This window comes from Macaca fascicularis, chromosome 2 (assembly GCF_037993035.2).
Source record: "Macaca fascicularis isolate 582-1 chromosome 2, T2T-MFA8v1.1".
NCBI lineage: Eukaryota > Metazoa > Chordata > Mammalia > Primates > Cercopithecidae > Macaca > Macaca fascicularis.
In genome coordinates, this window is record NC_088376.1 from 191,980,927 (window position 1) to 191,998,331 (window position 17,405).

At 37.0% G+C, this 17,405-nt stretch overlaps 1 protein-coding gene and 1 pseudogene across 3 annotated transcripts in view; both read left to right on the forward strand.

The window, feature by feature from the left end:
* Window positions 1–6,476, forward strand: part of VGLL3 (vestigial like family member 3) — a 50,603-nt gene extending 44,127 nt beyond the window's left edge. For all 3 annotated transcript variants that reach the window (XM_015446585.3, XM_015446586.3, XM_015446587.3), the window contains exon 4: window positions 58–6,476. In XM_015446585.3, the coding sequence (XP_015302071.2) occupies window positions 58–101 (44 nt within the window). In that variant the 3' untranslated portion in view covers window positions 102–6,476. The remainder of the gene's footprint in view (window positions 1–57) is intronic.
* A 1,196-nt stretch (window positions 6,477–7,672) lies between these two features.
* LOC102123887 (uncharacterized) lies at window positions 7,673–9,107 on the forward strand (annotated as a pseudogene).
* The last annotated feature ends 8,298 nt before the right edge of the window (window positions 9,108–17,405 follow it).

Consider the following 17,405-nt stretch of genomic DNA (forward strand, 5'->3'; position numbering starts at 1 on the left):
TTTTTGGTACTATGTGTATTAATGTTCTTTATTGTTTCTCATTGTCATTTGTTCCAGGTCTACAGCATCAAGACAAGAGTAAGGAATCACCATGGTACTGAAACGCACAATCTTAGTGAGTTAAGTTGCAGCATAAATCCAAGGGCCCACTGGGAAAAGATACCGTCGGAATTTTCCATTCAGCAATAGGACACGAAAGGCATGGAAGGAGAAGACAAAGTGTCACGCAGTTGACTGGGTGTCGGCCTTTCTTGAGAAAGCAAAGTGGGTCCTAGACATTGAAGAAAAGCATTTTTATTTGTTTTTTTCCTCATCTGAGCCTTTGCCAACTGTGCAACTCTCTCCTTTTGTTATCTTGCTTTTGCCAGTATATAGCTAAGTTTTTGTTTCATTTTAATTTTTTTTTTTTCGCCAACCACCTTGTCAGGAAAGGATGAACCACACATTAAAATGCTCATTCTTTCAAGAATACAAGTTTGTAGCTCTATGTGCATCTATTTTTGTAGAAATACAAAAAAGTTGGTTTAGCATTGATGGGCTATTTTTGAGGGATGTATTTTTTTTAATATTGTAAAAATTGTTGAGTTCTGTTTAAAGAACTTGCTCTCAGAGAAGCACTGGCACAAATGTTTAAAATGCTTATCTCTCAGATGTCTATTATATGCTCTGTCCGTGCTTTCTAACTTACCTCAAATGTTTTATGTTTTTTCCTTTTTACAAAAGTAGCTATACCATAGACAAACCAATGCAGTATTGTTTTTACATTGAATCGCAGTAAAGATTTAATTCCACACTAGCTCAATTAGTTTTAAATTATATGTATAGCTTGAAAAGTTTTTTTAAATGACTACACTAAAGAAATGATATTTCATTGCTTTGATTTCTCCCAAAGAATAACTTGGAGGTTGACTAATAAGAAAGTTGGCATAAACTTTCAATTAGATGAAGAATTTGCCTACAGGAGACTAATTATCTTTCTAGCCCATCCAAATTTGATAAATGGAACCAGAGTTTATATACAACTACAAGAAAAAAAACTGCATTTAACCATGCTACCTGTGAGCGCCAGTGACTAATTTTACTTGTTTCTAATTGTTCATTCATGGCAATTAAAAAAGTCATATTTTAAGTGGGGTTTGTTTTTCCTGAAGAGCATTTGAAGGAACAATATCTGGGAAGGCACTAGAGAAATTACAGAGCCCTAGCTCTTTCTTATAATGCCACCTATCACTGTAAACTAAAACAAACAAACACAAAATTCTATATGTAATAGTTTAAACACAGAACTTAACAAATCTTTTTGTTTGTTTGTTTAAATCTGGCTTTACTTGATTTAATTATTTTTAGAAAGAAATTTAGGGCAAAATAAACTGTATATTAGGATTTAAATTTATGCTACAATTTAAAAATAAAACCAGAGGTCATATACAATTTAAATTGTGCTAAAAATTAAAAATTTGAGAATTTAACTTGATATGAATCAGGATCTAAATAAACTTGAAATTATCATTAAGACACTGCTAGGAGAAGATTAAGATTATGAACGTAGCAGTTATTGATACTGTTAAGACTTCAAAGGCAAAGTTCATTTCTTCCATCAACTGCTTCCAGAGATGTCATGTAAAAAAGTTAGTGTAATATGGAAGTTTTTTAGTTTTATGAAGAGGTGTTTTTCAAATTTCTCCCATTTTTCTCTCCACCACATAAAATCGTATGATCAGTGAAATGCCACTTTCTGTCTTTGATTATTCATATGTTATATGTGAGCTTTTTAGACATGAACATGGCATGTTCAAATAGGCAGAGTTATCATATATAATTTTCAAATATTTTCCTTGGCCGTAATTCATGTATTCATTTATATACTATCCATCTTTTGAGTTTCAGATCTATATATTCTCTCGTACTGTCATCACTCCGCACTTTGCTGTTTCTTACCTAGACTCTCTTTTACACAATATGCACATTTTTACCAATGTGGGGTCCAAATTTAAAATACCTTCCACTCACTAATAATATGAACCTATATTTCCTGGGAGTAGCCCGGTTAAATTTTCTGTACTTTGGTCCACAATTTGATTTGATATGATTGTTTTGTTTATAATTTGCCCAAACGCATGGAGCACAAAATTGTGTGAATTTATAAATCTGGTTTTGCCTTGTGTCCTTCTGAATTTTCAAAGCCAAGTGTTCAACAATTCCCATGTGATGACTCACAGGGTTATTTGCCTCATCCGCGTCCACCTTTGGAATACATTAACTTCCTTTGTAATTTATTTGAAAGTAATGTTATACTCAAACTCATTCAGATCATTCAGTTGGATTTTCCCAGTGAAGCGGAGAAGGAAAGTAGTTACTCCTTGCTCCATTTCTTATTTTCCACCAAAGTTAATTGAAGGGCATTACTTAGATGTCTTCTCCCTGAATTTAGACTTTGCTCTGTGTCTCTCCTGATAACTGTCAGATAAAAAATTTATCAGCTCTGAGGACCAGAGAAACGCTGGGAACCTGGTTTCTGCTGTACAGAGGAACGATTTGTAAGTGAGCTGTCTCTGAAAACAGGACCCAGGCTGGGCACGGCGGCTCATGCCTGTAATCCTAGCATGATGGGAGGCAGAGGCTCAGGAGGATTGCTTGAGCCCAAGAGTTCAAGATCGGCCTGGGCAACGTGGGGAGACCCTATCCCTACAAAAAATTTCTGAAAAACTACCTGGGCATTGTGGTGCACAACTGTTCTCCCAGCTACTCTGGAGGCTGAGTCAGGAGGACCATTTGAGCCTGGGAGTTTGAGTTTGCAGTTTGCAGTGAGCTGTGATTGCACCACTATACTCCAACTTGGGCAACAGAGCAAGATCCTGTCTCAAAAAGAAAAAGGAAAAAGAAAACAGGCCCTAGGTGTTTGGGATACACTGCCACCCAGAGAGTGGATCAAAAATATAAATAGAGAATGAGCATGTCTCTACAATTGTCTTCTAGGACCATATTGCTGTTACCACCAGAAGTCCTAAAAGAGGATGGGTTGTAATTTAGCATAATATTCTGAATTCATTCCAAGTTTAAAATTCTGTCATTCTCTGGCTCTTCTTTTTTCACATCAAAATGATGCTGTTGGACTTAGAGGCTGCTGAACTGCTTTAATGAGGGCTACCGTCTGCCTCCACAATTTTATTAAAACCACTCCACCTTTAGACAAAGGTGACTTTTGTCTGATTTTACAAATCAGATTTATTCAAGCTTTCTAAATATCTGTGAACTAGAGCCTAGAAAATCATCTCATTTATTTTAAATAGAATATGTGCTTTCACCAATAAACCATCGGGAGCTAAGAAACAACATAACGTTGACAAATCAAGATCCTAACAGATTATTTTGTCTCTCATTGTTAATTTGAAAGAGACTCTGAACTTTTGAGAAATCAATGTGTCTTCTTAAGAAAGTTAAGCACCCTCTCTTAACTTTCCCCTCTATTTGCTCTCTTTTCTCTTTCTTCTTAAGAGTATTTGTATTATTTTGTTAAGCAAAAATGGCCAAAATTGCTCTAAAATTTGCAAAATGAGAACGAATGGATTGCAAATAATTGAGGGATTTATTTCTTTAACTTTATAAGACTTTAAAAAAAAAAACAAATTCTAGGCACTGACGTGAAAGTTGTCTTTGAGAAGTTTGTTATTTATTTTGCAAAAAGTATTTGCCCATTCCTATTCTAAGATTTGCAGAATATGTCACACTATCTGGCTTTTGAGTTTGCTATCTGGTTTAATGTTGTATTTATAATTTAAAGTGGCAATCAGAAACTGTATTTCAAAGACCTGTATTCTATCCCTTACTGAGTGTCCCTTCTTTAAATAGTGTTTGCTGAATTAAGCCGGTGGGGGCAGTGGCATTAAGTGGTGGAAAAAGGAAAGTACATATGTTAGAGTTTTGACTGACGGATAAATAGAAAGCAGAATGAATTAATGGAAAAGAGTTTGGCTGTTAGGCCATTCTCTAAATTCTAGTTTAGCCACAATTTTATGTGTGGTTTGGGGTTTTATTTATTTATCTCATGAGTAAAATGGGATAATACCTAACAGGCAGGCTGTGGAAGTTGTAAATCACATACACGCACACACAGACACACACACACACACGCACACATGATCAATCATCTGGCTCATATTAGATGTTCAATAAATAACAGCTACTAGAGATGCCTATCAGTTGAGTAAGTAATTCCTTAAATTGAGCTCCCAAAGGTCTCTTCTCTTCACGTCCGTATTCGTTTCTGTAGCAATCAAATAGATACATGATTGTTTTTCTGTAAGAAATTACTACAAAGAGAATCTTTGTCTCCTACTAACTGTCCCTCCTACCTGGTATAGGAGATAAATGTACATTTCCTAATTAGCTGACTTTTTAGTGTATCATTTCTGAAGGAAAAATAAATTAACCGTATAGTGGCGTGTAGGTCCAACTCAGTTTTCTTACATGTTCCAAAATTTTATTTAAAGTACTGTGTCCAAAATTATGAGGACAGTGTCATTCATTCACCATGGTTTATATTTTTAGTTATATATCGAACTTCCTTGGCACCTAGGATAAGAACATTTCTTTTGAAGTTCTCCGATTTTTTTTTATTTTTACTTGACTTGAAGGAAAGTTGCAAAATATGGTGGAAAAAATCTTCCGCATGAAAAGGGGGAAAAAACACAACCATTTACGATCTCAGTCAGCAGATTTACTCTACTCAAGGAAAAAAAAGAAACCACCTTATTGGAAGCAGATGTTGACACTTAGTTATTGAAGATGGAAGGAGTTCACTTGAGCCACTGCAGTTACAAAGGGGTATTGATGGCGTTCGAATTCCTGATTGATCACCTTTGCAGCCAAGGGAAAGACAGCAGAAACTGTATGGGATCAGAAATGAAATCAGCCTGCCAGTTCAATGGAGAGGCTCCTAGAAACTCATTTTTTTTCTTTCCTGTAAGATAAAAGACATCTTTCAGAATAAGAAAGGCTTGTTTGAGAGAGAAATTACAGTTTATTCTCTGAAAATATTTAAAGGCCAAAGTGCCCTTTAAATCTATTGTTAAAACATTAAAAGTATTATTAAAATCATTTTAGAAAAATTGGGCAAAAGTTTTAGCCTTTCAACATCCATTCAAAAATGGATGTTGAAAACAAACATAGAACTTATAAAAAAGTGAATGGTTCTGGCAAGTGGGGGCATGAGTGGAGCCTATAAGGAAACCTCAGTCTCGATAACTTCAAAATGTTACTTTCCTTGGTAACTTGATCATGGAGATTGGTCACAGCACAGACATTTAGAATTTTTTAGCAGGATTTTTTTTTTCTTTTTAATCTTATAGTGCTCTCTGGGAATTGCACCATGTACACTTTTCCAACCTATAGAAATCGTCATTATTGTTAAATTATCTCAATTTTTGTATTTCTTTTATTGTCTATTGTGCTTTTTTGTTTAAAAATACTTTTATAGTTTTAAAGTATTGATCAAAGTAGTATTCTCTTGAAGTCGTAGTCAATTTAATTTGATCCAGTAAGTTTTTCTGAATCTCCTTTTTACGTTCCAATAAATTCTATTATAATTAAGTGTACTTTTACCAATTCCATTGTATAAGCAAACAGACACCTTTTAGAAAAGGATAAGTAATCATCAATTTGTTTTTTTTTAAAAAAACAATTTCTAGACTACTAAATTTGGCATAAGAATAATGCTTTTAAAATGCAAATACTTTAGTTTTTTGGTATATACATAAGATGTGAACTTTCCTATTGATATCTCTTTATATTAATAGAGATGTACATTTCTTTCTATGCTGTGGCTAGAGCAAAAGTTAATAATGATTATTTACACAATTGATTTAATTTCTTAGGATATGTACAATATTGGATATTATATCTGATTTAAAAATACTATTCCGTACATTTTTTTTCAGGAGATAAAACATAGGGAAAAGTTTTCATGTGAATTCTTTGTATCATTTTAAAGTACATATATGTAAAGGGAAGATATGGATACAATTTGTTTTTATTATATAAATCTAGGTAAGGTGAAATGCTTTTGTGAACAAAAATACAGTGTAGTGAATTTTATATCTGTCACTTGATTAAACTGAAAACTAATAGAAATATTATTTTAGTGCATTGAAATGCCATGAAATTTCAGACTTATTAGTTCTACAAGCAGTTATGCTACCTTAATTTTGTGTTTCCAGAAATAAAAATTAACCTTAGTTATGCTGTCATTCTTAATTAATAAAAAATGTATAACTCATAAAATTTTTGGCTTTATAAGATAATTATGAAATTATATATTTTTTCTGTTTTTGTGGGGCTGGGAAAACATTTTGTTATTTCTGTTCACTCTTCAAATGCAGGTCTCATAATATGTGTCAATGATACCAGATGATGGAAGACTTTGTAATAAAAACAGATGTCATTATCTTCAACTTGTTCAATAAATAATTTAATGTGAATTGAATGTTTATATTTGAATGTAGCATTTGGATTTGGTCTGCATTTCTTGAGAATTTAAAGCTCTTTTTGTTTCCTTCTTATTCAGTTAAGCATCTTATAAATATTTTGGAAATTACAACATCTTAGGTGTTTTTAATTAAGAAGTTAATTTCTAGAGCCAAGAAGTCTATATGTTACAGCAAGGAATAGATTATGAAGCACATGTTTATAATGGAAAAGCAAATGAAATGGGGTATATTAATTACATAACAGTAAGAGTCTTGAGAATTTTATAATGCAATGCTTCTAAGGATATTGGTTGACCAAGGTGTATTTTATTGTTTTTACATTTGCTGACAGGGACCCTGCCATAAGTAATATGAAAAAACAAACAAAAACTTTTCCACGATGCATTAACATTGAAAAGAGAATTCCAAGACCGTGTATTCTGAAGAAAGCTAGAGTTTCTCTACGTGGGCCCTCAATTTTCTTATTACACGTATCTTTAATGTGAAAGTACTAAAGTCCGAAAATCAGCATTTAAATAATAGACTTTCCAGCATTACAGATGAAATAATTTGGCACAGGCTTTTTAACTGTCTACCACATTTAGAATGTGGTGTCAAAATGAGCTTTTTAGAACTGCTGTAAAATATCACTACATTGCTACAACGATAATGGCCTAAAAGAACACACATTTACTATCTTACAGCTCTTGTGGGTTAGACATTCGGCGAAGATCTTAGTCTTGGTGGGCTACACAATGTAGGCGGCATTTCTTCTGGATACTTCCTAGAGAGAATCTTGCTGTTTCCTGCTTCTAGAGTCCTTTGCTTAGCTTCCTTCCATCTTCAAATCCAGCAACCTGGTCAAGGCCTTCTCACATGGCATCACTAACTTTCTCTTCTTCCTCTCCCTTACATGTGTAAGGACTCATGTGATTACAATAGCTGCATCTGTATAATCCAGAATAATCTCATCATCTCAAGGTTTTGTTTTATTTTGTTTTGATGGCGTCTTGCTCTGTCGTCAGGCTGGAGTTCTGTGGCGCGATCGGCTCCCTCCAGCCTCCGCCTCCTGGGTTCAAAGGATCCCCCTGCCTCAGCCTCCCAAGTAGCTGGGACTACAGACGCGTGCTACCACACACGGCTCGTATTTTGTATTTTAGTAGAGACGGGGTTTCACCATGTTGGCCACGATGGTCTCCAACTCCTGACTTCCTGACCTACCCGCCCTGGCCTCCCAAAGTGCTGGGATTACAGGCGAATGCCACCGTGCCCGGCTCAAGGTTCTTAATTACATCTTTAAAGTCCCTTTTTCCATGTAAAATTACATATTCAGTGGTTCTGGGGATTAGGACTTGGAGCCATTATTCTACCTACAACAATTAGTATTGGACTTCCGTCATTTTCCATCACTCTTGTAATCAAGAAGGACTATTTCACTGGGAGTAGCAAGTCATAATGCTTGCGTTGGCATTTGTGTGGGGGTTTGTCTTCATTCATCAAATAATTGCATATAAAGAAAATTTCTGTCACTACTTCAAATGTTTCATGTAGTTTCTATAGTACTTCAGAATCCAAAGGGTTATGTATTACTTATGTAAGATGAGCAGTCTGGGGGGCGGAGAGCAGGTCATCTAGTGCAGATTCTTCCTAGCTGAAGTGTGTTTTCTCTGGGGACAACCAAGTACGATTTCATTGTTTTGCTTCCTTTTTTGGGAACATAGGCCCATCTTGTGATGTCCTAAGTCTCCAAGCATCTTATTTGACCTGCTTATACACATTTGACTAAATAGCTAAATATGACCACATTGACGTGGTAAAGCTTTAACACTTTTGTCCAGATTGAATCACTCCATCTGCTATCAGTTAAGCAGTGGAAAAACTTATGGAAAAGCAAACATGTTTTGATAGATTTAATGTGTAAAGAGGGTATCCACACTCTGGAATGCTGCTGATCAATACATGAACTGCAAGACTTTGTTCGAAACAACACTCAAACACAACTGTTTTACTTTCCATACCAAGTTTGGCTGTGACTGAATGAAGAACACCAGCATTGATCTTTGCTTTGCACTTGTACAAGAGACTATTTGCAGAGAGCCAAATATAGCAACAGAGGATTTAATATATTGCCAAAAAATACAAAATCTGTTCCCCTTTAAGCATGACACTCTATCCTTTCTTGTGGATCTTGCTAAAAGGAAAATATAGCTTTAAACTCCCCGATTCTTTCTGTTGAAAACTCACGAATCTTTTTCAAATGAGCTCTGTATGGTTTTGTGGTGTTTTATGTTTCCGAAAGAAAATGGCTACATGAGAAATCTGTCCAATGTTATTTTTCCTACAAAAAATACGTCTGGTGATGGCTGTATTAATTAATTTGATTGTGTTTACACAATGTTTACCCATGTCAAACCATCGTATGGTATACCTTAAATATATACAACTTTTATTTGTCAATGATAACTCAGTAAGTCTGGGAAAATATCTTTAAGTCAAAGGTTAGAGTCATCAGAAATAAAGAAAAATCATACTTCGATAACCTCAAGACTAATCAAGGATAATTGGGTGACATGATATCATGCTGTGTGCCATTTTGTATTAAACAAATTACACCAACAATAAAAAAAAATTGGCTTCAATCAACGAGGTGCTTTCTTTGTCTTAGAACATGGATGCTTTGTTCTGAGTGTTGTCTGATGGGTAGGCAGATTAGTTCAGATTTCTCTATAATGTGGTTAATGACAATAGCTCTTCTGCTCAGTTTATGATGCATATAAAGAATTTTGAAGATAGTCTTGCAAACTTCACCATGAAGTTTCCGCAGTGACAGCTTTACCAGACATCTCCGTGTGGGATTTTAAAACAAACACAAGGCTGTTTGGAAATACTTGGTATATGTAAATATGCAAAATATGCTGAACAGTGCTAACAGCTGTAGGGTGTACTCCCTCATCCTTGAGCAGAATATTTTGGTGGCAGTGTGGTTATTTTTTCCATCTTTGCTTTTAATTCCCCCCTTCTTGTCTCCACCCACTCACCCATCTACAATCTGCTCCAAAAGCACAAATTTAACACCCTTCCCCCTACTTCCACACTGCTTCCAAGAGAATCATTTTAGTGAATTCCCACTGGAAAAGGTGGGTGGTGGCTTGATGGAATGTTTCTGAGTTACATGATGTTGTAAAGCCTGAGCTTCGGGGAACTTGCTTGGACTTGATCTGACACCAAGCTCACACACAGCCCAGACACTCTGCAGGCCAGATTCCATTAAGGCTTATCATTGCAAGAAGAGGAAAAGTCCTGTTGTGAGTGGCCCTTCAACCACAATGATTCCAAAGATCGCAAAGTAGTCATTTTAAATGTGCGCTATCAGGTTCTGTAACATCCTTTTATGAAAATAAGCATATGCCCTATTTTCATATGCCTTTCCTCAGAGACCCAAATGGAGGGAGGACACAAGAAAAGCTAAAATTCAAAGTCTCTTCTTATGGCATCTTGAGGGATTGAAGGTTTGAAGGAAAAAAGATACCAAATATGAAGAGAGAAGGCCCACATCCTAGGACGATTTCCACTGGTGATTTGTTGATATCATTGAATCTTATATTTCTGTTTATCTGTCCAAGGAAGATCAAGTGAAATAAGAAAATCTAAACAGATTTGGGAAAAATAAAGTACTATACAAATACAAATAAATAGGAACCAATATTTAATGAAAGTCCTTGATCTATCATGAGTATTACATGAATTCATCTCAAGTAACTCTCACAAATAGTAATATGCAGATAGCATTATTTGGGAAGCTGTTAGCAATATAAAAATGGGGGTTGAGTTTCAGCAATGCTACTTAGAAGCTGTATATTTTGGATAATTTTCTTGACCTCTTTAAATCACAGGGTGGTCATCTGTATGTAAAATGAAGTTTTGTTTTGTTTTGTTTTTTTGAACTGGAGTCTAGCTCTGTCACCCAGGCTGGAGTGCAGTGGCTCGATCTCGGCTCACTGCAACCTCTGCCTCCTGAGTTCAAGGGATCCTCCTGCCTCAGCCTCCCAAGTAGCTGGGATTACAGGCACCTGCTAATTTTGATATTTTTAGTAGAGACTGGGTTTCACTGGCCAGACTGGTCTCGAACTCCTGACTTCGTGATCTGCCCGCCTCAGCCTCCCAAAGTGCTGGGACTACAAGTGTGAGCCACTGTGCTCAGCTGTAAAATGAAGATATTAAAGGAAACTACTTCACAGAGTTGTTACAGGGATTATCTATTTAATTTACTTATCACTAAGTAAATATTGTTGTTTCTCTTTAATTAATCTCACTTTTCAGTAATTGAGGAAATCATCAGTAAAGTCCATTCCAAAAGGCAATGATATAATTCGGCTCTGTGTTCCCACTCAAATCTCATCTTGTAGCTCCCATAATTACCAAGAGTTGTCGAAGGGACCCAGTGGGAGATATTGAATCATGGAAGCAGGTCTTTCCCTTGCTCTTCTTCTGATAGTGAATGAGTCTCACAAAATCTGATGGTTTTAAAAAGGGGAGTTTCCCTGCACAAGCTCTCTGTCTGCTGCCATCCATGTAAGATGTAACTTGCTCCTCCTTGCCTTCCACCATGATTATGAGGACTCCCCAATCATGTGGAAGTGTAAGTTCATTAAACCTCTTTCTTTTGTAAATTGCCCAGTCTCGGGTATGTCTTTATCAGCAGCATGAAAATGTCCTAATACAGTAAATTGGTACCAGTAGAGTGGGGGCACTGCTGAAAAGATACCCAGTAATGTGGAAACAACTTTGGAAATGGGTAACAGGCATAGGTTGGAACAGTTTGGAGGGGTCAGAAGAAGACAGGAAAACATGGGAAAGTTTGGAACTTCCTAGAGATTTGTTGACTAGCTTTGACCAAAAGGCTGATAGTGATATGGACAATGAAATCCAAGATGAGATGGTCTCAGATGGAGAGGAGGAACTTGTTGGGAATTGGAGCAAAGGTGACTCTTGTTATGTTTCAGCAAAAAGACTGGAGGAATTTTGTCCCTGCCCTAGAGATTTGTGGAACTTTGAACTTGAGAGAGATGAATTAGGGTATCTGGTGGAATAGATTTCTAAGCAGCGAAGCATTCAAGAGGTGACTTGTGTGCTGTTAAAGGCATTCAGTTTTATAAGGGAAGCAGAGCATAAAAGTTCAGAAAATTTGCAGCCTGACAATGTGATAGAAAAGGAAAATCCATTTTCTGAGGAGAAATTCAAGCCGGCTGCAGAAATTTGCATAAATAACAAGGAGCTGAATGTTAATCCCCAAGCCAATGGGGAAAATGTCTCCAGGGCATATCAGAGGTCTTCACAGCAGTCCTCCCATCTCAGGAGGCTTAGGGGGAAAACGTGGTTTTATGGGCTGGGCCCAGGGTCCCTGTGCTGTGTGCAGCCTAAGGTCTTGGTGCATCCTAGCTGCTCTAACAGTGGCTGAAAGGGCCTAACGTAGAGGCTGGGCTGTGACTTAAAGCCTTGGCAGCTTCTGTGCGAGTGCGCAGAAGTCAAGAGCTGATGGTTGGATAACTCCACCAGGGGAAAAAACCATGACGTGTCAAGGTGCTTGCTAAAGGCAAAGGGAATACAGAATGAGTAGCAGAAGAAGGTAGTCATCAATACCAGCTAAGACCATGTGACCAGTTGCAGAAACGGGGACTGTCATTGTCATGAGTATTTCCTTCTCCTTTTGTTAGAAACATGTTTGTGAACGTATACACTTGTACTAAGAAAATACCTTCATTTTTTTTCTTTTTCCTTTATCATGTGACGTAAGATTTTTTGACTTCATATCAGGATTTAAGTTTATGTAATAGCATTTGGGTTGGGAACTGTTGCATTTCTGGTTGTATGAAGGAGAGTTGTATTATGTTAGGTCTAATTATGACCTTATTATTGTCTTTATTTGAAGTTATGTGTGATTTCAGGAGACGTGTATGGGTTTAAGTCGACAGACAGTGGACTTGTGATGGCTAATACTGAGTGTCAACTCAAACGGACTGAAAAATGCAAAGTATTGATCCTGGATGTGTCTGTGAGGTGCTGCCAAAAGAGATTAACATTTGAGTCAGTGGGCTGGGATATATATATATATAAATATATAAAATATATTTATTATATATAAATATACAATAAATATTTTATATAAATATATAATATAATATTTACAGTATATTACATTATATTATATATTTTATAATTATAATTATATATGATTATAATTATATATAAATTATATATAAATAATATATAATATTTTCATATTATTATATATTATATAAATATATGTGATAATTATATATTATATAAATATATATATATTTGTATATATATATATCCTATTAGTTCTTCTCCTCTAGATAATCCCAATATAGGCACTCAGTTGGGAGTGACAGAGCCAGGATCCAAACCCAGATTTAGCCAAACAGAAATCTCAGAACTGCATACCACCTCCAAATTTTTGCTATGAGATTATAAAATCTCAAAATTCAGACGTTGTCACGTCTGAATGTATTTGCTGTGAGAAGATTGTATAATCTCATAGTCAACTGGGATAAAAAGAGATAGTAGGAGGAGGTAAAAATGGCCAGAAAGGGCAGGGCACTTTGGAAGAGTGAGGGAGAGTAATGTGGCTTTCACGAATGAGAGTTACGAGAGACTTTGGAGTTGTAGAACACTATTTGCAACTTGGGGATACAGAATAAACTCATCTGACATTTTCTTCTGGTCTCAAGGAATGTGATTATTCCTTTACTCAGTTCATCCTCAAATCTCATTAAAATAGTGCATAATGTATTGGAAGAATTATAGCTTCTTGATGCTGACATCTTATTTTTCATCTGAAACTGTCAACTCCCTAATCTCTGTAAGTGTTCAGCGCTTGTTTGGTCTGCTAGAAAAAAAATCAAAATTACAGTTTAGTCCTGAAATTTTTTTTTAATGAAGTATCCTCATTTCTCACACTTAGAGTATGTGTTTGGGCAAGACTTTAATAAACACGAACAGAATAAATCATCTGAAAACACTTATCTTCACCTGCAGCTTCTGTGTCAGAAAAGCTGAGGCTATAAGATTCTAGCGTCACCTTACTCCGCACTTGCCAGTTGTTTGACATGGGAAATGTACCCTTCCTCATTAGTAAAAAGGAGAGGGCAATACCTGTATTATAGGATAGATATGTGGATGACATGGGATAATGTGTAAGTACCTGTTAACTACCAGACTTCCCAGGAAGATTAGAATTTTATGCATCAATTGGTATTGGCTCAAATTTACTAGGCATCTATAATCAGAAACTTTACGGAAGTCACCTCTTTGAATCCTCAGAACAACTTTTCAAGGCGGGTTTCCTTATTTTCACATTAGAGATGAAAACCTGAGTTGCAGGGATTTTAAATAACATGACAAAGAAGAATCCGGATTAAAAGTCCAGTGTAATTTCACATCTTGTGTATTTTCCGCTACACCAACCTCCTTCTCAATCTACTATACAATTAACATTGAGTGCCTAATGTTTGCTCACATTCACATATAAAATATAAGTAAGGGCCGGGTGCGGTGGCTCACACCTGTAATCCCAGCACTTTGGGAGGCCGAGGCGGGCGGATCACAAAGTCAGGAGATCGAGACCACGGTGAAACCCCGTCTCTACTAAAAATGCAAAAAATTAGCCGGGCGAGGTGGCGGCACCTGTGGTCCCAGCTACTCGGGAGGCTGAGACAGGAGAATGGCGGGAACCCGGGAGGCGGAGCTTGCAGTGAGCAGAGATCGCGTCACTCACTCCAGCCTGGGCGACAGAGAGAGACTGAAAGCCTGGTTTTTAACCTGTTTATACCACAAATTAGCAGTACTCTGCACTACTGTCTTACTTTCTTAAAATTGAATTATGAGACTGACACATCATAAGTAATTGGACAATCTAGTTCAATTTCTGCATGAAAATTCAGATTATTGTGAATTATAATCCCCATTTCCTTCTTTCTCTAAACTCATGAAAATAAAGCAGGAGAAATCATCCTACCCCCAGAACTTGTGTGTGTGTGAGTGTGTGAGTGTATGTGTGTGTGTGTGAGTGTGTGTGTCATATTTTTTTCTCTTTATTTAGACTTTCTATAGGGTCAACTATATGTGGTAAAAATACTAATAGAAGTAAAACAAAGTAGTGATTCCAACCCCTAGAAGTCCTGATTTGAAGTCATATGGGTGTTTAATCCATTTCCCTTGTCAATGTCGACAGCGAATATGGTGTCTGTATTGACTATTTGTAATAGGCTAAACCACTCTCCCCGATCAGGCAGTGCACATTCATAAAAACAAGTCTCAGAAATGACAGCTTTTTCATGGAAATATTTTTGGATGCAACCACTGCACCTTGCTCTCTGCTGTGGACCTGTGAGGCTTCTAAACTTGTCCCTGTTCGGTGGCCCTATGACAGTTCTCTTAGCCTTGTCAAAAGAATTCAGCTTCTCTGATGTGGAACTTTTTATCGCATGCCACAGAAGAGATTTTTACCTGTTTTTATTTTTGATTGTTCTGCTAGGTCTTTGCTATCCCAGCCCTGCTAAACTTTGGCGGCTACAGCGAGCCAGGAACAGACTTTCCCTCTGAAGTCTAAAAGGATTAGCTTTGGAAAGTTAATCACCTAGTGGCAGATCCAGGATTTGTGGGGCCTGAGACTTAGGAAAGCTGGGGAGAGGATGACCTTTTAAGAAAAAGAATCCCAAATGAATACTAAGTTATGTACATAAGTGAATGCTGAAAATGAGAAATCACAATGGACACATTTTGAAAAGAAAATCAATGCCATAAAACACAAAATTCAGAAAAATAATGTACATTTTCCTTAATTACTTGTTTAAAGATGCATATGTGATGCACTGTATTTCTAACGACTAGTTTTAATCCTCTGCACGCTTTAAACCTGTTTTTTACTTTTTTTTCACTACACTCTTGTGCTTGCTGATAGAACACTGATAGGATATGTTCATAGAGAGAGGTCATCTCAGGCCCATTTGAAACATTGCAATGGAGGGGTTGAAGTATTCCTAGAAGCCATTTCTACACCAGCAAATGATTATTTAATTGTACATAGATATATCTGAAAATGGCATAAATACATCCACTAAATCTCAGTTGTATGTATTGACCAACTCAACCTTGTCTTAGTTTCATCCCTACCACCCCATAACTGGAACATGTGATGGAAAAGACAGTGTATGTGAGTGAAGGAGACAGTGTTCTTAAACAATAGTGCTTAAAACAGCTAATTTTTGAGAAAATTACAAAAACATATGTCAACGTGAGCTCTAGATTCACCCCAAGACCTGGGAAAGGGCCTGTGCAAGTAAGACCTGGAAGCTTTAGCTGGTTAGCCTCACGGCAACTCTCCTATGCACATGTCACTTAAGCACGACTCCCATGATAAAAACGGGAAGTTCTGCTTAGAAAGGCATCAGATTGTGGATTTGCACCTTTACTTTCTGGTTCCTATCTGTTGCAGTACATTAAACTGAAAATTCAAAGATAATAAGGTGGAATGTGGTGGCTCACACCTGTAATCCAGAGTGTGGTGGCTCACACCTGTAATCCCAGCACTTTGGGAGGCCAAGGGGGCAGATCACTTGTGGTCAGGAGTTTGAGGCCACCCTGGACAAAATGATGAAACCTTGTCTCTATGTCTCTACAAAAAAATACAAAAAGTAACCAGGTGTGGTGGTGCATGCCTGTAACTCCAGCTACTTGGGAGGCTGAAGTGGGAAGATCACTTGAGCCCGGGAGACGGAGGTCAAAGTGAGCCAAGATCGTGCCACTGCACTCCAGGCTAGGTGACAGAGCAAGACCCTGCCTCAAACAAAACCCTAAGATGATAAGAGAGTTACATACTGAATAACTAAGATGTAACAAGACCAGGTTGAGGGAGAGGGACAGAAGGGAAAATTAAAAATGTTTGGAATAAATTTTAAGTAGACAAACAAGGAAAAAGTCTGTAAGATGACGCTGAACTGGGCTGGGTGCGGTGGCTCACGCCTGTAATCCCAGCACGTTGGGAGGCCGAGGCGGGCAGGTCACGAGGTCAGGAGATCGAGACCATCCTGGCTAACACGGTGAAACCCCGTCTCTAGTAAAAATACAAAAAACTAGCCGGGCGAGGTGGCGGCGCCTGTAGTCCCAGTTACTCTGGAGGCTGAGGCAGGAGAATGGCGGGAACCCGGGAGGCGGAGCTTGTGGTGAGCCCAGATCGTGCCACTGCACTTCAGCCTGGGCGACAGAGTGAGACTCCGTCTCAAAAAAAAAAAAAAAAAAAAGGCTCTGAACTGAAGAATTTGTGTGCAAATAACCTGATGCTGAGAACTATGAGGAATGAGTTATCCTCTGGATAAAGCAGTCTTGTTGTTCTTAAGAATAAAACTATATGTTGTTTGCAACTATGCGTGATCATGAACCAGAACTACATCACATGTTAAAGTAACGGAATTTTACTGAATAATGACGAGTTACCTAAAGAATCCTTTCTTAGATTATCTGAAAGAAAATCTATTCCTGACCTGTTTTTGTCACTAACAACCCGTGTGCTCCTAGAAAAAAAATATCACTAAACTTCTTTGGTGTGTTTTCTTCTCTATAAAATAGGAACAACGCTACTAGACAATCTTTAAGGCTTCTTCTAGTTCTAAAAGTTTTTGTACATGTATTTTCTTTAAATATGACAACGTACCCTATTTAGACATCATCATTCATATTTTCCTGGAGCTAGAATAGTTTGGAAAGAAGAATCCAATTGGAAAATATTATTTAACAACTTCTTCAGATGTTAATGCAAGTTGGAGCTGTAAAAATTCAATAATGACAATGTTGTTCAGAGTGGAACAAAGATAAATTCCAAACAATCTCTGCAACAAATGCCATTGCCATTTATGTAATCTG